Here is a 22,803-nt window from a genome sequence, read left to right as displayed (position 1 = left end):
AAAAAATCCTGGTAACAGAGGAACAGTTGTTTTATATCACTATTTTGGAGCCTAGAAGCCCACGGTACATTCCTGGCTGTGGTTCTGCTCACTGTGTGACTTAAACCAGGATAATTATGACTTTTATGTCTTCCAGTTGCTTCAGCAGGGAAATAGAGGGAAGGATATCTTCTGGTGCCTATTTGTCACCACTTCATTTGACCTGTGCAAGCTTAGACAAATTCTGAAATCTTGCAGCTCAACTTTACAGTTAAGGGGAGCTTGGGGACATTTCATTAGGATTAGGCTTTGAATGGCAGCACTATCTTTTAGCTAGGCTAGGCCTGGATCAACCCAGCGTAACTTACTTGGGAGAAAATCCAAGCAATGAATCAATCCTTGCAAATGCAAACATCAGTTATTTCATGGCATTGTATGTATGAGTTTTGCCTTCTCATTTCTTTTGGTTCTCCCGTTGCTGCAATGAAGTAAAGCTGATAATATTGACCTCAAATTTTGGATTGCTGTTGCCTTCCCTTCTATTTCCTGTGACTTCCAGCTTGTGTACTGTATGTGTGTTTGGGTGCCCACACTGTGCTTCTGCCATTTGTTTGCAAAATATCTCATCGGTTGAAACTACTGTGGTGGAAATCATTAACGACCCCAATGCGTGCAATGCCTAATTAGACCTGGAACCCATGCCTTATCTTCTCACAGGCAGCCAAAAAATCTCCAAGGGACTTGAATCATGATGGTTGTGATGCATTTTGAGAAAACTTCCAAATTCGGTCCATATTAGAGAGTTCATGCTTTATAAGCAGCTGCTCATTCTTGATTCCCTCAATTTTTGACATTCTTGTAAATTTAAATTCATTTTCTGCACAGGGGCTTGAAAGAACAGCGCATTGAACTGTTTGCTCCAGTGCTCTGTTACAATGTTTTCCCATAACAAGAGGGCATGAAAACATCCAGCTATCTGCTGGAAAATGGACTAATTATTTTCTGAGTGGTGAAAGGTCACAGCCGACAAAGCAAGGGAAAGACAAGCAAGATCCACATAGCTCTGCACTGGAATTACACCTGGGAGGGAAAATTATAGTTATTAATACAGCCTATAGAAGCAATTGTAAAGTTTTTCTAAAACCATGTTGTCAAACAAGAAGTTTAAGACTTACTTTGTGTCAGGACCAGGAAGAACTGCTCATAGAAACAGAGTTATGGGACTAGCAAAGAATAGGAACATTTTATTTTCAAATTCATACAGCAAACTTTGATCATTGTGCAGGAAATACCCCAGACTTGAGAAATCCTGCCACTGACCTCGGAGGTAGAATAAAACTAAGGGAAAAGGGGAAATAACTCACCCATTTTTTAATTAGTATTATGCCAAGACTTTTAAGAGTTTGAATTCCAAACATGTTCTAAGAAAGGAAAACATTTTCTTTCATTGAACAGCCCTGGGGGTTCACTACCCTTTTCTCTCCCTAAACTCTCCTTGAGAGGTGTTCTTATTTCTTTTCTCTTGCATGTATGTGTAAAAATACAAAGTCATTTGTAAGGAGTTCACTTAATTCCTCACTCTTAGCTCATATTCGTTACACATTTTGTTTGGCAGAAGGGAAGGGAAGAGTGTGCTCCAGCCAGGGAATGCTGCTGTCCACTGAAAAAATGTGTTTGGATGGAGGAGCTCTTTTTCATGGATGGATTGTGGCTTTTGGCAGCAGAGGTGGCAGGAAGCAGTTGCCATAACTACTATACCATTAAAACAAAAAAAAAAAACCAAAAAAAAAACCCGGCTTTAAGTAAAGAACCTTTTTTGAAATGATGGTTTTACTAGCAATCCTGGTAGAATCCATCAGTTCAATATGATGGGTGGCAGGATCCTGAATGTGGTCTCCTGAGTGTATGCTCAGGATGTGCTTTTAGGGCTAAATTCAGGCTTTGGCTTGTAAGGTACATAGGAGAGGAAAATACACAGACAGCCAGAGAGCTGAACATAATCTGCCTTGCGTGGGATTTCAGGTTTTGGCTGGAGCCATTCTGGTGTTAAATAGCAGAGTAAAAAGAGTATGTTTTTCAAAAGCTTTAAGGATGGGATTTACAAATTCACTGGAATGATTTAGAAATAAAAGTTACATTTTTAAGTGTAAATCTAATTGTAGACATAATTTAATATTTATCTGTATTCAGGGGATGGATACTACCCAGAGAAAAAAGCCCAGATATAGTTGATAAACCCTGCAAACAACTGGAGTAGAACCCAGGGATGGTTTATACTGGGTCAAACCCAGCTGAAGGCTTTTCATCCTCAGCATTACACCACACATTATTGTCACTGGCAAATTACTCTGGCACTATTTGCGTGCTCTTGGAATCCGAAAACATTTCACACTGCTAAAATAACCTCTGTCTGTTGCCATATAGACACCAATGTAGTTTTTGTGGTACTCCAGCTACTTCCCTGCAGTGCTTTGAGCTGTGTCCCAATGATTTACTCACAGGACCAAGTCAGGTGAATTGGCCTCACAGCCCTGCTCAAGGACTGGCTCCCAGGCAGGATTTATCCCTTCATCCTCACAAATTTCTGGGGTCAACACAGAAATTGTCCCTCAAGGAGCCTTTGCAAACCTTGGTCATGATGCACCTCCAGCAGGGAGCCTCACCCTGGTGCCAGGCTTTTTCTTTTAACCCTTGGGGTTAATTTTTAATCAAGCTGATGCTAAATCCCATGTCTCTGAGGTGCATCTTCCTGGCCTGAGCAGGTCTACAAAGAAATTTAATTTTCCCTGCTAAACCTTTGCTCTGAAAGCCAGTGTTACATTGAGAGGTACATCAGGAGTGACTGACTCACTCCCACCCCTTCAGGAGCTGTAATGTGTATAGCAGCTACCATTGCTTCCATACAGGAGCCTCCTGGAATATCTAATTAAATAAATGGACTAAGCTTTAAAAAGGCTTAAAATGTTAGACCCATCCGGGCTGCATTTTTTTAGTAACAATATCTACGTTCTCATAAAAAATGGGATATGAATTTTTCAGCTACTGCTTCTAATGGAAATCCATATTTATCCTTTTGGAATCAATTTTTTTTTTCTTATATTTATCTGTTACATTTAACCTTGTATGAAATTATCTTAAACCATCTGGGCTCCCTTCTTAGTTAATTTTCCCTCCTTGCTGTATCTAATTGAAAATGAAAGTATTTTTTTCCTCTGTTGCTGCTCTATTCTATTTTAGCTGTTCTGCTTTATATTTTAGAGCTTAGCCCAAGATATTGAGTTCTGTGAGATCTAAATTAACTCCCTGCGTTTTCCAAAGTTTTTGGACACTGCCTGGTTATGGCTTACATCCAAATTCAAGAGAGAAGAGATACAGTTCAGAGATACTGTTCCTTCTTGGAGCTTTCCCCTTCTTTTTCTCTTTTGTAGTTGTAAATGAGAAGTAACTACACCTCCTAATTTCTTCTTTTTTTCTGATGTGGTTTCTTTCCCCTAATCTACTTGGTATTAGACATCCTCTTTTCCATATTTCTAGAAACCTGACCAGCTCTGAAAACAAACCAGGTGATGATTTAAATACACATTATGAATGCAGCCAAAGGAAATGGCTCCGGGGGTAGAAGATGTGGGCTCTGGGGAAGAGGAGCTTGAGTCTGGGGCCATACTGGGAAAGCCTTGAGCAGGCTGAGGCAGGCAGAGACCTCCTGTAGGCAAAGCTGTTCCACACCAACATCGCAACTTGCCTTAGGTTCTGGCTTCATCTCTACCTGGCCTATTTTGGGGGGAAAAATAGCCAAAAATGCACAACAAACTCATCCCAAAATACGAAATATTCTGATAGAGAGGGAAGCAAAGCATCCTTTGCTTCTTTCTTCTGTTCTCTGAAGGAAAAGTTCTTCATATAGAGTTCTTCAGAGTTTGATTTGATCCTGACAAAGGGGTGGTGTCGTGATGGAGATTTTTTATTCCCTGTATGCATGGAGAGGCTGAGGTTTCCACAGCCTGGTCCTGCCGCTTCCCTTCTCCTTTTGAAACCAAGCTGAGGAGCATTACAGCGTGCCTGTGCAGCCAAGTCTGCCTGTGTATTTTGGCATCTGAATGCCAGACTGGCTGGTAATTTCCCCTTAAATCCTTTCATAGCTCAAATTCCTGTCGAAACAACCTCTATCTCTGCTTGGCCATGCTGAGCCCGTCTCGGCTCTGCCGCTCCCATCACCCCTCACAAGCAATGCCATTGCATGTTGCTTTCCTTCCTCCGTGTGCAGCGTGTATTTAAAATGAAATATTGGCCCCAAACCCCCCTCTGGATGGCTGTCAGATCTTAGCATGCCACATAAATATCAGTGAGAAAACATTCCTCCCAGCCCACACAGAATGCGCCCAGCGCTGTTTGTTCTGGACTAAACCCGGCCTAGCGCAGCGAGGCCTTCGGCAAAGGCCCGCTTCCAGTGGGCAGGGCCCGGCCTCAAATCTACCACTTTAAAGTGCTCTCGGAAAGTTTCCAGTGTAATTTCTTCTCCCCTTTAGCTACAGACCACCTTTAGTAGGTGACTGGGCCTGTTTGTTGGGCAGCTGCCATCTCGGCCCTTGCATGGGTGGCCTGCTGCCAGCTCTCAACTATTTCAAGATGTGAGCTCCCCCATGCTCTGGGGCACGACCGGACCGTCCTGGGGATGCCTCGGGAGGCTGCCTGGAACACAGGCTGGACAATGTTAAAGGAATAAAGTAGATATTTATTAAAAGGCCTTAAAGGATGCACCTTGGGCAGTACAAGAGCCTGGTTGTCGCTCTACCCAAGATGAACCTTGAGTCATGAGTTTTCACACTTTTATAAGTTTTGGTCTATTTACATATTGGGGTTCATTGTCCAATTACAGCTCCAGGTTGTGCAGTCCCATCCTCCCAGATTGCTCTACTCAATTCTGTGTTGTTTGCACTTTTTGGGCTGAAGCTGCAATGGTGTCCTTGGTTCTGGGGCTGGAAAAGGATTGCTTTGTCTGACTGAAGTGTGAGGAGAGCTTGCTAACACTTTATATGAAGTTCAGAGTTATACACTAATGCAGTACAGAATCTGGAAAATATGAAGGCTAAAACTTAAGGCATCACTGGTGCTCACTGTGATGTTCCTCTCTGGTGCCTCCATGGCTTTACAGGGTTGCTTCCCCATGGGTCTCCCTGATGCATTGCCAGTCAGGTGCAATTTGCACATTTTCCTCCTCCCCAAATGTAGTTTATGTGCACCAATAGGTGAGTATGGCCCTTATGTGGTTACTAGGGCAAAATTCACATCTGCAAACCTCACCAGGGCACTTGGCCTTTGATCATAAGCAAAATGTTCCAGACACAGGAGGCATCCCACTGGAAGAGGGCACAGCACCTGCTACCCAGCAGCTTAAAGCTCAGAATGAGTAAGGGTTCCTCACCCTTCTTTCTCCCACACCTACGTGTTCCAGAATTTCATCCAACTTCCTTGTCTCACTGTATTTCTTTAGCAACACTTGGAGCAGTCACTAAGGTGGCAATGGCCAAAATGGCTGTTTTAATAAGCTCAGCCTTAGATTGCTACAACAAAGCCTTCTTCAGCAGCTGCTTAAGAAAACATCTGTGACTTTTCACTTAGATGTGGGTTTTTTCCCCAGAATAATCAAAGGAAAGCAAAGAGACTGCCGCCCTGGCCCTCCAAGCATGGAAAAGAGTATTTTTTCCTCGGCTTTTGTTAAATTATTTTTCCCATGCTCTTACTTTTCAACCCTGTCCTTAGGTCAGCTCAGAATGGTGAGTGGTCTAAGTATGATGGATTTATTGCTTTAAACTTCACAGAGTACTGGAGAATGAGGTAACAGCATAAGCAATGTGGAAAGACTTGTACATTTTTTAGTTTGATTACTGGATGTACTTGGAGGTTTCCAAAACGGATTTTCTTTTCTTAAAAAGAAAAAAAAAGGATTGGTTTGAATACTGAAATTGGATCAAATCCATCTTGCATCCCCACATAAAATTGAGATTTGGATCTACAAGTTGAGAATCTTGGGAATAAAGATCTCGCTCCTCACATGTAATTACAGATAGTTTCTGAAGAGGTGAAATGTCACAATATGATGAGATGGAAAATGCATTAAGAGAGAATGAGTTCATCTGCCTGATACAGAACAGTCCCTGCACAGTAATTGGATTATGGCAGCACTGGACATTTGGGAAAGTCTATAATGCTGTGTGTGCTCCATTTGATTTGTACACCAATGGATTTCCCTTGCCAGTAATGGCTTTCTCTGAGCTACTGCAAACTCTGAAGTGGGAAATGAAAATGGAATTTTGGGGAGACAGGAGCTGCCATGATCACAGTGACATTGCAGCTTGTTATGCAAAGCTGTGGAGGAGGCACTGATGTATCCCTGTGGTGTAAAGACTTTTATGTAAAGTGCTTGGGCCCCTCTGTAGGTACTGACAGCTCTGTAAAGCTGCATTGCCATTGTTTAACAGCCTAGGAAAAAAAGATGTTCCTAGGCATAGATAAACTCTTTCTGTAAATAAAAAACAATTTCAATCACAATTTGTAAAACACAAGAAAGCAAAACCTCCAAGTTAATAAAAGGCAAAATCCAAAATTCATGAAAATGGCAGCAATCAATAGATTAGACACACACATGGGGTAAGATTTAGACAGGATGAGTTTGCTTTTACTTTTGGGAATATCTTTTTGGAAAGCACCATTTTTGGGAACAAGAAAAGCTCCCAGCACGGTGTTGTGGAATGTGAAAGGATAAGCGAGAAATCAACATGGAAAATTAATTATAAGGTTCTATTAGAAAAATAAATCTTTGTAATAGTGCCTCTGAAGAGCCACACTTCAACTGGAGTATCTGCCGCTCTGTCTCCCCAAAAAACCTCTCACCTTTCTGTGCCACCACCTCAGCACAGGGAGTGCACCAACACATCCCTTCTGGCAGGTCTTTATTGCTTTGAGATTGCTTTAGATGGATAGTAATGAATCTTGTACCAAACACCACCTTCTGTACTTTCCTGCTGTTTCACAACTCCCCAAAACACTTTAGAACTCCATCCCAGCACAACTAAAATGCAGTGTGCACATATAGAACATATTTATGTCTTAAATTTATGCTCAAGATCTTTGTGCTCAAGATCTTTGTGCTCATCTGCCTGCAGTGGGGCACAAAGAGCAAACAGAGGCCCCCAGACACACCATATAAACAAATCTTTTGGACCTATGATACAGTTTGTATTTATTACTTTTACTGAAATCACAGAGTCAAGTGTTTTAAGATTACAGCTGTTAACTTATACATATATAATGGTTTACAAAACAAAATACTTGCCTTCTGTGTGTCATTGTACAGTGTAGACCTTGCACAGTTCAGTTCAAAGGTATTTATATTTTGTGTAACATATTTTTATGATGTAAACTGGCTGACACAGCGGTGCTCTAAAAATATTAACTCCCTCTGATTAGATAAAGACTAGGATGAAAAATAGGTTTTGTGACACATCTTGTTTTCTGAAAGGGTACTGGTATTTCAGCCAGGAGACAAAGTGACTTCCCACAATATGCTGACACCAACAGTGCACAAAGAGGCACGTGAAGCAAACTAAGCAAACCCAAACTTTGTGCTTTCCCCTTAGTCTTGCCTGCAATACCTTGTTCATTTTCTCTTATCTGATGCTAAGCAGATGACCTGGCAATAGAAGTTAAATTTATTGCTCTACAGAATTATACCCTGTCTCCAACTTACTTAATTCAGCATATTTCCTGTATCTGATGGGATTTTAACAATGCCTGTATGCCTGTCACTATGTTTCATAAGATAACCTATTTGCAGATTTCACAGTTCACATGATAAATTGTGTAAACCAGCTACTATAAATAAAGAAAAAACTATGCTGTCACAGTGGTGTAAGTCTGAAGCACCTCCAGCAAAGCCAAATAATGCCATGAAGTAACTCTAAATTTATGTAGGCATTACTAAACTCAGTGTAACTTTTTTTTCCCGTGGGAGTTATGGACACCAAGTACTCACATACACAAGCACACACACAAAATATGTACTTGCACTCAGCCACAGGTGTCTGAACATGGTCTGTGCCAGGCTGATGTCTGTGGAGAGGATTTTACTGTCCTTACACTGGCTCTGAGCCTCCACAGACAACTTCCAGGACAAAAGATGCTGTGAGTTTTGTCCTGTGACTCACAGAGTGCAGAGCAGTGGGATGGTGTTGGGGTGTTTGGTGTGGTGTGGGGAGCAGCTCTTACACCACTCACCTGTGTTTAGGGCTTTTCAGATTTTTATCACTGAAAACTTGTGCTTGTGGTTAAACCTTCTAAGCCCCAAAGCCCCTTTTGGGGTGCTAGGTGAGGATCCAATAATCTCTCTTACATTAAGAGACATTGCTGGTGCATGTAATAAACCAGAAATATCTGCATTTGCAATGTTGTTTGAAACAAGAACTGAACTAACTAAGTTAATATAAGGGCACCCATAGGTAAAAAGCCCTTGAAAATGTTGAACATGGCAGGTATGAATGCAGTGAGGCACTCTGGCAGCTCTATAAAAATCAAATCACTTCATGAAAAAATTCTCCAAACCACGTTAACATTTTTTTTTCCCGGAAAATTCCAGCCTATACCCAGAGAATCCAACTTTGCCTCTTGCTATAGGCTTCACTTCCTCAGTGACAAACAGCATGGCATGAGGAGAAACATTCACCTGAACTTACTGCTGAGAGCCCACAATTAATGATAAACCCTGTTCAAAGCCTGCCCTGAAGATCCTCAAAGCCCAGCCGTGTATTCCCTGGCATTTTGGATTGCGCCTTGAGAGGAAGCATCACCCACTGGCCATCCCTAATTCCTCTAAAGCCTCATGGCTTGGGCAGTGCCTGGGTGGCAGAAGAGGGGCTGAGCTGGAATTTAACTCAGGTGGGCACTGGGGAGCAGGGTGACTTCAGCAGTGAGGAACTGTTTGTGTGCAGGCTGTGGTACTGCCCTTGCAGAGCCATTTGTGTCACTGAACTGACTGCAGAAAAGCTGGAGGTTTGTCCATATCACATTTTTCCCCTCACACTGCACCTTTTTCTAGTTCCCTTGAGGTCTGCACTAGCTGAACTGGAAGAAAAGTGGAAGCAAACAGGTATTATTCTCATGGGAACATGCTTTGCTGTTTTTTTTAAATCTAATTTTGCCTGATGTGGGGTAAAGAGCTGAAATACAATTAAGTAAAACACTTCAAAGCCTTCCAAGTTGGGCTTTTGACTTTTTATAGCCATATATACATACTCATATATGTATATAAACAGTGATAACAGAAAAATCAGATTTTTTAATGGTTCAGTCCTCATAAACCGAATCATGTTTATCAAGCTATTTTATAGAGACACCCAGGAGTTTTCTCTTTATAGTGTGGTCATTTAAACATAAGAAGCTGCATGAGAGAAGAGTGCTGGCAACTCAGAGGAACTTCACTCCCATGGAGAGGAACTGATTTACTGAAATTCTGCTACAATTTAAGCAAGGGGTAGGATCAGCTTTGGAGGTCAATTATTGAGGCCTCCAGCATGAACTGCACGTGCCTTTTAGACACCAATCTGTTTTCTGAATTCTTCAGGAGCCACTACAGGGCTTTTTTGGCCCGCAGACCTTTGGGACTTGCTTGTTGAGAGCTTTTTGAAGTGTATCAAGGAGCGTGGAGCATGAGGTGTCATCAAACTAAAAAGCTACAACTTCTCGAAGGAAAAGGTGGCAGCAGAAAAAGAATATACATCTACACATGTGTGTATACACAGATACTCCTGTTCCATGCAGAAAGTCTTCTAAATAAAATCATACAAAAAATGACCAGTGCCATATATTATGTAAACTCACAAGGTGTACTTTCAACACAAACCCGAAGCATAAATTAAAAGAGAGCCAGAAAGAGAGACAGAGACGATAGCAAAACATTTTAAATATAGAATTTGCACAATTGGTATTTTGTTAAATAAGAATAAATAAATTCATTACATCCGTTCACATACCAGTTGTAAAAACAATAAATTATTTTATTTTTTTTCAGTGCTGTGTTGCTTTTTTTTTTTTTAAACAGTTGTTATTAATCCACAAGATTATTCCCTCTTCCCCTTGTGATAAAACTGTTTCCACAGGAGGGCAGCTAAACTTAATTTCTTGTACACAGTCAAACCAACGATGCCAGGCTTTTTCCTAATGAGAATATCCTACTTGCAAAGCAGATGATGCAAACCCCACTGATGCTCTGGGGTCCAAATTCACCTAAGGGATCGTGTCCCAAAGTCAGAGTGAATTTAACACTGAGATGGTTCCTGGCTGTGCCCAGAGCACAATTCCAGGTTTCCATGCCCTCGGTGCATTTCATGAATCCAGCTGTGCAACACTGGGCAGAAATGTAAACAATGATGTCACAGTGTGAGTGACATGGGATTCAGCTGAGAACAGCCCTTGCAGCAATTCTTCATTCATCAGGTACGTGGGACAGCCTTGCCACAGGCAAGGTTTGGAACTGGACTCTGATTTAGGAACACCTGAAAAAGCAAGTGTTGGCTTACCCTCTTTCTTACATTTTTCAGGTCCTGCCTTTGTCCCCTTTGCTTCCTCACATCTTTGCTTGTATTAATTTGCTTCATTGCTACACTGGTGAAAATCACTACAGTGGTTTGCTCTCGGATTTATTTCTAAGTAAACCCTTTCATTTTTAAAAGATATTTGTGATCTAAAGAAGTTCTGAATTTATACCCGCATATGGCACGCCTAGATAGCATCCAAAAGCTTTACTCAGCCTGCTGAATATACAATAAATTATTTCCATGATGCAAACACAAATACTTGCACGTTCTGTCTCTATGATGACAGAACACAAACACCACTTAATGCAGCAGCTGTATGCTGAGACAAATGTTGTCTATGCTGAGACACATGCAATCTCCTGATCTTTTTCCTCTAATGATGGTTTCTATCTGTTATGGACGTTTTGGAGAGGTTCTAGGACATGTGTAATACATATATAAGCATCAAAATTAGATTACTTGGAAGGAAAAATAAGGCATTTCAAAGTGATCTTATTTTAACAGGCAGAGGAGGCATAAATGTTTACTTTCCAGCACTGTGCAAATCATCTGAGCCTTGATATCAGTTCTTACAATTGGGATCAAGAATAAGTATTCCTCAAGATCCACAGTTTTGCACAGGATCTACTCCTGAACAGAAGGCCACACCATTTTTGAAAGCTGATTAATAACATTTGTTGGCAATCCATTTAACAGAGGAGGAGGCCCTGCCCTTGGTACTGTTTATTTAAAGCAGGGTAAAAAACCAGATCCTTCTCCAGATTTCACAGTTGTAGATGTAGCAACTCTATGCTGTTTTGAAATCATCACATGATTTTTGAGAGTTCACACAAACATGCCACAGTTGCAAAAACATGTTTGTGTCAGCCTGGAGTCAGACCTGCCCTTCTTGCTCCACACTCCAATGAGTTTTTCCTGCTGATTTCATGCCTGGGATTTTCAGAAGAGCCTGAGGTGTTTCAGTGCTCAAGTACCACTGACTTAGAGCTGAGGCTTGTCTGAAAATCCTCCTGCAGTCTCCTGCTTTCCTGTGTGGATGAACAAAGGAGTAAAAGATGGGGTCTATTTCATCAGTGGGGTTTTTTTTACCATTTGTTTTGGTACCTGTTGTCTTAGGGTCTAATTCAAAGCCTATTATTAAAGAGATATATATTAAAGAGAGCAATTTTACCAGGGCTGCTCTCAGGCCTCCACCTGCACAAGGTGAAATGCCCAGCCTCAGTCACAGAACTTCCACAAGACAATAACAGGATTCAGGAATTGCTGCCAAGGAAAACTGTTACCAGCTACTGCCTGTGCTGTGGAAACAGTCTTATTGATATTGGACAAGTCCTCCACATCCTGATGTGGTTTGACTTCCTAGTGACCCCTCTTCCTCCCAAATGTGATAGATATACAAAACATGAATGCCTTCTAGAGCTTTAAAAAAACCCCAAAACACACACAAAACAATTAAAAAAAAAAGACAAATAGTTACAAACTTTTGCTGGTAAGATGAATACCAGAGTTAGACACGATGGACAAAACAGTGATAAAATATTAACTGCTTGCTGTGTTTTTTTGACCTTGAGAGCCTCTTGAAAAGATGTAGGTACATTACACATTGTTAAATTCAAGGCAGAAGCCATAGAGAAAACACCAGAGAAAGCAGCTGAACACAGCCTCAGAATATCCGAGTTAGAAGACACTTGATGACCTCACCTGTAAGTTTTGGTTCTCTAACTAGTGTTTTACAGAGCACAGTATGCCTTTGTTTCATGGCGAGGAGCAGCTCGAGCAGCTCCTGCTCAGTGACAGCAAGGAGCCCAGGCTGTGACACAGCTGGAAGCAGGCAGGTTACAAGCACAGTGTACACAAACCCCTGCAGCCAGCTCCTCCTTGGGTGCATGCCTGACCAAGGAGCTGCTGATGCTCCTCCTGAGAATTTTGGGGTGGAAACACAGGATTTGTCAGACATTAATGATACGCTGTCAGGAAATTCCTACTGCGAAAACGTATTTCCTTTTGTCAAAACCAAAAGGTATCACTTTTTAAAACCAGCAGCAAGCTCTTCATTTTCCAGTAAAACATCTGTGGCCCTTTCTGAAGGATGGACCAAGTCCACAAGGGCTGCAGATATACTTTGGTCAATCATTTTGCTTATGTAATTTGTCTTTTGATTTCTTTAATAGAAGGAAGTGATATAAAGTGATATACCAACTGAAACATATTTACAAAACAGTATAAAATAAGCTACTGTGGGATCATGGGGACATGTGACATTTCCTAAGGACATAACTGTAGTAGAGGTAGGTGAAAAAGGGGAGATGATTCTGTAACCTTCAAATATCCCAGGATCCTCCATTCACTAGTTTTTCTTCTTTTGCATTATTTTATTTTACGTTTTTGCAGACACAGAGGGCTTATAACAACTTTAACGCTTACTTTCTTTGACGCATTAAGACCACCCTACCATTATTTAAAGCAGTGCACATCTTCATTTGGTCCAAACAGGCAGATTCTGCCCATAATTAGAGACTGAACACAAGTACTTTGAAGCCTTTGCTTCTGTCTGTGTAGGCAGACCTGACACCAGCACGCCAACAGCGGCTCACTCAAACCTCTTTGAAAGCAGCTCCCCACCACAGGTTAGCACTTCTTCAGCAAGCACTGTTTGAACGCTGAGGGTCTCTGGGACAGCAGACATCCCTTGGCCAGTTTCCCGTGCCCATCCTTGCACTGCACAGTCCTGGTGTGCCAGCCCGTGTCGCATGTTCGAGAGCAGGAGAGCCACGGCCCCGTCACCCAGCGGGGCTGCGCGGCCTGCGCCGGCACTTTGCCGCCGCCGCCGCTGCTGGGGACGGCGTTTGCCAGCTGGCCCTGCTTCTTTGGCACGAAGAAGCTGTAGCGCACGTCCACGGGCTGCGTGGGGTCGGTGGCCAGGATCTGCACGATCAGGATCTCCTTGGTGGCCGAGTGGCCCATGGCGTGCAGGAAGTCGTCCTTGTGGCTCCAGCCGCTGTAGTTCATGACGGTGCCGTTGATGTCGATGATGGTTTCCGAGGTGGAGATCATGTACTTGCCGTTGACCAGGTACTCGCCGTTCTTCTTCTTCAGGGCCAGGTAGGCCGTGAACCTGCTCTGGTCCTTGCTCTTGAACTGCCGCACCTTGATGTGGGTCGCCCCTTCTGGGATCTTCACCACATCCGTGTAGCCCTTGCTGGAGGAAGGGAAAGAAGGAAGAGTCTCACTGCAACGCCTCACAAAGTCACTGGCATGACACAGAATCACGGGACCGAGCAGGCTGGAACAGATCTTTCAGTCCAACCTACGGACAACAACATCTTGCTTCATTTCAGTTCAGGCCACCTGGATTTTCCCTAAGATTAATTTAACCAGGTTCCACTCTTGGCCTGCTGTGTTGTTCTTCACGTTCCCCAAGCAGTTTCTACTGCACTTCTTGCAGATTGCTTAATCTTTAGCTTTAGGGACAGTTTGACGTGGGTCAGATACCAGAGGAATGAAAAATAACAGATAGCTTATAGATTTCAGCAAAGGGTGGGAGATATGAAATACGATGCACGCGCTGCCTGCCAAGGAAAAGATAATGAGATATGCATTGGTTACAGCTGTTTCTTGCTGTCTTTGCTATAATGATGATTAAGGAAAGCACGAGCAGAGGAACAGCTGGGTAGAGGTACCTTGGGAACATTTAAAAATAGTCTTGATCACCGAGAAAAAATTTGTTTACTTTGAAATTTATAAAGCCAAAGATTAATCGTCAAGTGCCTAATAAGAGGGGCACCCAAAGGCTTCATTTGTGCCACCACGGAATTCTCTACTAGTTATGAACTATCTTAACTGGGATTTAGAAAAAGAGATTAAACTCTTTTACCAAAAGTGACAAGCATTCAAAACATGCAAGTGTTCTGGAATTTATCACTATCTCAAGTATGTTATTTTAACTTTACTGATATATAGAAAACAATTTAAAGGCTTTACATAGCTGCAAGCTACCAGCTGGACACTGGAGATGTGTTTTCATTCCTAAACCTGTGACAAAGCCATCCTCAAAGTACCTCATATCTGAAAGGTTTAATGAGAAAATACATGAAAAATACATAAAAGTGATGGCATCTCCTTTGGGATTGTTTAAGGAACAGACTGCTAATTTTGAGAATTTTTGGCTGCACAAGTAGAGACTGCACATATTACAAATGAAACATTTGTGCTGATCCCCTGCTATTTCCAGCAGTTATGGGACAATGACTTAAGACTCCACTGATTTAGCACCTCCATAAAGCTGGGGCAATATGGTGTGAATCCCAGGCTGGGGACTCTGCTCTACAGCACTGCACAAATATTTTTACATGAGAGTTGCCAGAATAACTCAGTTCAAACATGTCATTAAAGTTACAAAATCATTTGTCCAAAACCTACAAGCAGTCCTGGAGAATTCAAGCTGTCTGCACGAAGAGCTGTAATGCTCCATGTGCACAGAGAAGCATCTGCAGATTAATTCTCCTCTTTCCCAACTTCTGATAATTTGGCTTTACAGCTTTTTAAACAAAAACCCTAGGAAGCAGATTTCCCAGGAGATTCTGTTTTGCCTGCTTTAAAAGAAAAAAAAAAAGCACAAACAAATGTTGTCATGGCAACTGTCTGCAATGGGAAGTATTAGTTTTGCTTGTACATTTAAATTTCCCTGTACATTTCATGTACAGATTGTTGAAGTTTATAGTGGACAGCAACAAGGGAGCTGCCATTTTTCAGTGGAGGAAAGATGATTTTCCTACCAGCACTGCCCTTTCAAACAAAATTGTAAAAACAGTTTACAGACAATTAAGATTTCACTATTTTAATCAGGGGTTTATTTTAACGTCAATTACTTGCAGAGAAGAATTGCCCCAAACAACTTTTCCAGTAAAAATAAATCAGCAGTCCCAAATCCAATCAAAATCATATTAGAACATAAATTTACCCTCTAGCCAGTCTCATGACACTTAAAGGCATGATTGGAGGAGTAAGATGGTAACTTCACAGGATAATTATAATAAATCTCTCCATTTCCAAGTGTATCTATGGTATAAATCTGGCCTCCCTGAAATTCATGGAGCCCCTCTAACATTTTTCCTGGAGCTTGATTATTGCCAAATCACATGAAATACATCTCCCACTGTCAACTTCACTTAAGACATTCCCAGACATCCCAGTATTTACAAATTGGAAAAGATTTGGTTTATATAATTACTGATTTGGTTGGAAAGCCACTCTTTTTGGCAGAGGTGTTTTGGCATTGTTAGGTGAGCAGTCATTGGTTTACCAAGAAGAAGATTAGTTATGTTTATTTTTAGGATAAATTCACTCTCCAAGCCATTTCTGACTGCTATTAATCAGTCTGTTGAAATGTATAGAAATAAAAGATTATTTCAGGAGTCAGATTTCAACTTCTGGTAGCTTTCAACATGCTATGTAAGAATTTGGAAGTTATAAAATCAAGTTCATATATAAAAGATGCTTAAGACAGTCACTGCTTCTGAGTAAAAATTGTCAACTAGAAGTTTCTATGTGTAAATCAGTCCTTTGAGATTTTGCTATCTGTATAAATGATGATTAAAAATCCCAATTTTTCTATGATCTTAAGAACTGAAGAGGGAAAAAAGTTAGTTGACAGAAAGGACTTACTTGAGGTTGGCCTATCAGTACTGCCCCCAGTGTGGTGAGGGAAAACCATGGCAGGAGTTAATTTATCTTACTTGTATTAAGTTTTATTACAGTTAGAATGTGAACTCTGAGAGAAAAATGGCTCATGGATAAATGCTATAAATATTTTGACTTTAAAAAAATCCATCTGGAGATTGATATTATGCCAGTGGACATGAAGGGATATGAAGAGATATAGTCATGAGTAAGCCTATGGTATTTCTGATATCTCCTCTATTTATCTAAACTCCACACCTACTCAGCAGTGGGAAAAGGAAATTTTGGGTATAATCTCTCTCAGCTGTTAAGAGCTGTCTGCTTCTTTGCACTTCTAATACAAGGAATGTTTGTCACAAAATCAGGTGGGGTGTCCTCAGTGCCTCTCAAAATAGATGAGATGAAAAAACACTCTCAGGGTGTAACTTGCTACTGCAGCAACAAATGGGAAATGCAAAATATCAGAGATGCAGATAATTCTGATCCAAACAACTTTCTGATTCACCTCTCTCTTCCTTTTCCTCTGTCCTCTAGGAACTACAATCCATCTGACACAGCAAGGTTTGCAAGTGGCATGACTTGCTATTCCTGTTGGTGCTCACCTGCTTCACTGGCACTTTGTGTCAGAAATGAGCTGGGTGCAATGTTTTGCCAGTTGATGCTTTGCCAATTTCAGGATAATGCTAGGAGCCAACTGTGCACATCTGGAAACTGCAGTAAGCTACAGGCAGTGTGGATTTTCCCCCATGTGAAAGCAAATTGCATTTAGAGACAGAAAGCAAGCAGCACGTGGCAGAGTAACTATTTACTCAACAAGATGCACTTGCTGTTGAGATCAGTACCTCTTTTTGGTGAAGGTTCCCATGACTTTTGTGCAGCTGGAGTTGTCTCCTCCACACACCCCACACTTGTCATACTGGAGCTTGGATCCGATGATGCCGTCGCAGCCCGTTCGGATGCACTTCCCTCGCACACAGACTGAGTTGCTGTAGGGTCGACACTCCGTGCCATCAGTCACCTGGGCAAGCAAATAAAACTTGGTTCAGACTGCCACAGAGATCTGTGGGTTTGGATCTACCTGGCAAAACACAGTTCTTTATTTAAGTCACCAACTCAGATCAGAGCAGATCGCCTCCCCTGACAGAGCACACTGAGCTTCCCTAATATTGAAGGTAAAAAAGCAGATAAAATGTAGCAAAAGGATAAAAGCAAGGACAGCTAACTTTCAGTTTGGATTGCATCTGATAGAACAAATTGACCACAAGACCTATCTGTACCACTAACTACCCTACACTAATTGGTTCTTTAGGAATTACTTTGGACTCCTTAAACATAGTTCAGGGTTAGATGTACTCTTTTCTCCTAATACTCTTCTTCCTCCAGAAAACCCCATAATGACAGAAAACTCTAGGCAGAAAGCCCTTTATCCACTACTGAAAACAACCTAGTGCAGAGAGGCCCATAATTTTCATGCATTCACATACTGAGATATGGAAAAACTTATCTCATTTTCTGGCCCTAAGGTACAACCACTGGATCAAACCATTAGATCTGATCACAGTTAAAAATTTGCATCACCTGATTCTTTTCCCTGGTTGTAGGGAAAGATTTTTAAAATATGGGATACTTCTAAGCTGACTGAAACCCTGACTGGAGCTGCCATTACCTTCTGAGAAAACACCACATAATAACCGGTTCCTTTGGCTCGGCAGGTGAGCTTGCAGACGTCTCCAGGCAGTACTCCAGCATACTTGGGGACCCATTCCACAAAAGTCTTGACCCCCTTTGCATCAGACTGATAGCCATTCCTTGCTTCACACTGCTCTTGTCGGAAGGATTTAGCTGTGGAATTATTCACATCATTAGTGGCTATTTCAGACCATGCTGCAAATATCATTATGTCCATCTATTATTCCAATTTCTTTCTTACATCATTTTTAAGTTATGTCACACCACTTCTTCACTTAGAACTGGCCCTCCAATCCCTCTACTGTTTTAGCTTGGAAATCTCCCAATGGCATAACAAGAATTAAAGGCCTACAGTTTGCATGATGTTTCATTTTAGAGGACTGAATTTTTTCACTTTCTCTACTGCGTCCAGGGCAAGGTGTGGGTGAAGAATTAGGATACTGTACTCATATTTAATGTCTTGCCTTGATAAATACAATCTGAGGAGGCTACAGTGAGCCTGTGTTGTGTGGTTTCAGGGCAGATAATCAGTGTTTAGTGCCTGTGAAGGGAGGGAGGGAGGGTGGAGCAGGAGGGCACTCACCGTTGGCGGGGCAGGGGGTGACGTTGCAGGAGCGGTAGATGGCCCGCTTGCCTGTGCAGTATCTCCCATTGTTCCTGGGGGCTGGGTTGTTGCAGTGGCGATAGGCAAACTGAACTCCCCCTCCACAGGTACGGGAGCACTGTCCCCAGGGTCCCCAGGATCCCCAGTTGCCATGGCTTGAAGCCTGAAAAATACATGGAACAGCAGGAGGTGAGTTCATCATCCAAGGATGAATGGAGCTGTTACCACAAAGTCACTGCTAACGTTTTCCTCAACTGAAGGCAATTCTTCAGTTGGCCATTCAGGGATACAGGTCTTAGGAACCTTCTTTCTCCCAGCAAAGTTAATTTCTGTCTTTTATTTGCATGTTGATGACATCTCATTTGCACTGTGGGTGCAAAGCCAACGCTGGGCCTTGCTTTGCCTTCAGCCTCTTCATAGAACACACCCACGGTTTCATGGGCTGCTCTCTTATTTTTTGCTATTTCAACCAAAAAGGCCCCTTAAACTTGCTGCAAGGGGTTCAGTACCCATACTGCTAATCTGAGATTAGTCAAACCCAACTATTATGATGCATAGGAATTGCTTGGAATTGCTGGCAAGAGATGGAGTTGTCAACTCCGCTACATTGGCTATAGTATTGCAATATCATGTAGAAGCATAAAAATCCATAAAAAAGGGTATAGAAATCCATTTGTAAAGAGTGAGAAAGGCTGTATCTTGATTTGAATGGCTCCCACAGTTTGGAAATATTTTCACAAAGCTTTGCAAGTCCACATCTCTTCTGTGGGTGCAACAGAAGGGGCTGCTGTCTAGCCAGAGAATTTAGAAGTATCTGAACTGTGCAGCTGACAGCTCTCATGGGGCTGGGGATTCTTCAGATATATAAAGTAGACAGGTTCTTTGTCACTGAAAGCACAAACTTTTCTGATCCAGAAGTTATACTCTGGATTAATTTCATCTGTCCTTTTCTTCATCAGAATTAGGGCCTTGTGGCCTTTCAGATGAGAGCTGTAAGTTAAATGTGGAGATGAGGTTCATCTTGCTTTCCGTGCCAGGTCAGAAAGCCATGTCCTGATAAGTGCCATTTACTGAATGAGAAAATCACTACGTCCAGTTTTCCAGGAATGAAAGCTTTCCTAAGGAAGAAAATACACTTCCTGAACCTCACCAACAACACCCCAATTATGAGCCAAAAAACCAAGTCAGCTTTCCATCTGACTCCCACAAAAACCAACCCCTCAGAGGAATCACCTTTTCCAATTCCCCGCGGCGTAACTTACCGAGTAGTATTTCTTCTTCGTTTTGTCCACGCATTTCCCTTGGAGGCAGATCCTCCCTTTGCCACAGGGGGTTCCCTCCACGGCGGGCAGCTTCTTGGTGAGGCAGACCATCTGTCCCTGGCGCACCACGGCGCACCAGAGGCGCGAGCACACGTCCATGCCGGGGCACACGGTGTACTCGGTGCCGAACGCCAGCTTGCACTGCCGGATGGCGTCGTACGTCTGCCCCGGCAGCTCCTCGGGGCCCGCCATGTGCTTCCTGGGCTGGTCCAGCAGGCAGTTCCCTGCAAGAGCAAGCCAAGGGGCTGTTCACTCAAGATTTTTACTGTTCTTTTCCCTGCAAAGTTGTTCGGGCGACAGCGAGCCTCCTTCAAGGGATGGTGATGTGAAGATTCTGGTGGCATCAGGTTTTCACAAGGTCAAACTGCTTCCACTGTGTTCTGACCCTGCTGCTGAGCTGCCTATTCCCAGCCTTGGTGTAACTGAGTTTACCCAGGTCCTTTTGGCCTTTCAGTCCTTTACACAAGACTAGGAACACATTCCATGCTATTTATCCATTTGTGATTTAAGCAGTGAGCTGGACTCATGTAAGCAAGACTCAAAGCAAGCACAGTTGTAATTTGAGTTTTAAATCAGGATGTCAGAAATAGTAATAGCTTCTAAAGGGATGCCAGAAAAATAAAAAAGCTCAGACTTGTAGCCAATGAGGCCAAAAAACCCAAACAAAACAGATCGAAAAATCAAAATTTCTACCAGGCTAAAGGAAAAATATCAAAGTATTAGTATCAAAACAAATGTTGCCACTGAAGCTGGACTGCACTTTTCTTCTAAGGAGTGATACTTGGCTGCTTATGGAACCAGTTTGAAAAGGGTTATCCATTTTACACAAAAACTCATAAATAACAGGAAGAAAAAATTGCATGAATGTAAAGATTTGTATTTGTGTTTTAAGGTCTGCAGTGGTCAAGATTTGTCTGGCACACTCTAAAAATGAGAATTCAAATTTATGTTCTAGGTATCTTCTGATAGCTGGTTTTTTTTCACCATTGAAAACCTCACTTGTTGACATGCAGAACTATTTATTCAGTGTAACCTCTTTTACACTTCATGAAAGGGATATGTGGTCTGGGCAAGCTTCACTCATCCTCGGCCAAAATAACTCACCACAATTTACCTCAATTTGGAACCCACACCAGTGTTCTTCACTTGCATCATGGCTGAAAAAAGCCTATCTATAAAACCCTCTCTATTTACACAAAATGGAATAGAATTTCAAGCTATGGCAGGGAGTTTAAGCAAACCAAATACCCCATTTCTCAATAGCTTGAGTTTTCCTTCCAAAACACACACTTACTGCAACTGTTCTGCTCTTCTAAAGACTAATGCCAATTAGCCAAGAAATTCTTTCTGTGTGATGACTTGCAACCAAAAACTGTCTTGTTAAACCTGTTCCATTTGCTGACCCTGATTTACCCTAGCCTTGTATTTAATCTGGATTAAGCTGAATTTTTAAAGCAGACAAGGTGTGCCAGTGCTAGCTGTCATGAGATAATTAAAAATGCCCTGGGTTGTTGTAATATAAAATATTAGAGATGTGATGAGGAGTAAGGTTTTCCCTAGAGTTTCTGGACATACTTTGCATAAATTTGGGCAAAAATACACTTTGTAAAAGTAAACAGCAGTGGAAATCCTCTTGTGAGAAGGGAGGAAGCCACTGAAATGTGAGGGCAGTGGTGGGAAGGCTGAAGCATATCAATATTCAGTATTATACACTGCTTTTGTACATATGCCTAACTTTATCAAACTCCCAAGCAGAGCTGTTTTTCAGCATTTTAAAACACCATAATAAAACTTGATTTCAACTGGAAATACAAATTTAGAGAAAAAGGAAAGAAAAGTCTCACTCTTGCATAAACTCATCTGTCAATCATTTCAGTTTCACAAGCTCACATAGCAAATAGAGCATTTTTCCCCTCCAGAACACAGGTGAATGAGATCCAAACTTCTCCTTAACTGAGAGAAGTTGTGCAATCTCTACAAAGCCAGGTGCTCCAGCTGATCTCACACGATAAATTCAAAACTGAAGATAGGGAAGGCCCCTAAGGATTTCCCACAGGAAAAAAAAAAAAGTCTTTCCATGGATAGACTGTAGCAGTGTCTGTGCTTGCACAGGGTGCAGTGAATTGCAGGTGTTTTTACCACCAGCTGGTCCAACCTCCTGCTTGTCATGGCCCCTGCTGGGAGGGCAGAGAGGGCTTCAATTCTGCACTACATTTCAACATCCAGAGCATATACATACTGCTATTCCCTTTTTTTTTTTTTTTTCGGTCCTGGGCACCAAAGAACATCTTTGTGCCCTGGAATAGAGCAACATTGTTGGCTGTTGACAGTGCTAATTAAGCCATCTCATTATCTCTCTCAATGCAATGTGTAATATATCTTGGGGGGAAAAAAAAAGAAGGCGGAACAAGATCTGTGCAGGAAGCAGATAAGCAGGATGTAAATTAATTAAAATACAAACAGTCCTTGTTCCAGGTTGCACAGAGCACTGGGACTGAACACACCAAGTCCCAAGCAACCATCCCACAGCCTGGTGGTTGGCATGACAATAAAGGCAATTAGTACCTTTGGAAAGCTTTGCTAAAAGCAGATGGATATAAACGTCACTCTCCTCTGGACACGAACCGAGCCTTTTCTTCCTAAATGTCAAACTGTTGTCTGGGGTCATCTTGTGAGCGTTAAAAAATTGGAGACACCATGACAGAGCTGTTTATTGTTCACAGAGCAGGCCCCAGGAGACAGGGAAGCAGCACCTTGATCCTCCCCAGCCCCCTGGCTGATCTTGGAGGAGACATTTCCAAGGGGATTTACTAAGCTGACTTCATGTAATGCTGGTGTCTGCAGTGCACTCAGCTGTCAGGTGTTCCACTGCTGAGCAAAACCAGTTTATGGTGTCATTCAGCACCATTCATGCCCCCAGTGCTGCTGAGGCCATTGATTG

General features: G+C 42.1%; 1 protein-coding gene across 1 annotated transcript in view; it reads right to left on the bottom strand.

The window, feature by feature from the left end:
- Window positions 1-7,193: 7,193 nt before the first annotated feature.
- ADAMTS5 (ADAM metallopeptidase with thrombospondin type 1 motif 5) overlaps window positions 7,194-22,803 on the bottom strand; it is a 38,980-nt gene continuing 23,370 nt past the window's right edge. Inside the window, exons 4-8 of the mRNA XM_064411133.1 lie at window positions 19,803-20,086; window positions 18,520-18,703; window positions 17,914-18,089; window positions 17,090-17,265; window positions 7,194-13,767 (exon numbers count right to left, since the gene is read on the bottom strand). Coding sequence (XP_064267203.1) covers window positions 13,197-13,767; window positions 17,090-17,265; window positions 17,914-18,089; window positions 18,520-18,703; window positions 19,803-20,086 — 1,391 coding nt within the window. The 3' untranslated portion in view covers window positions 7,194-13,196. The remainder of the gene's footprint in view (window positions 13,768-17,089; window positions 17,266-17,913; window positions 18,090-18,519; window positions 18,704-19,802; window positions 20,087-22,803) is intronic.

The sequence above is a fragment of the Passer domesticus genome, chromosome 2 (assembly GCF_036417665.1).
Source record: "Passer domesticus isolate bPasDom1 chromosome 2, bPasDom1.hap1, whole genome shotgun sequence".
Taxonomy (NCBI): domain Eukaryota; kingdom Metazoa; phylum Chordata; class Aves; order Passeriformes; family Passeridae; genus Passer; species Passer domesticus.
This window is presented reverse-complemented; position numbering and strand designations above follow the sequence as displayed.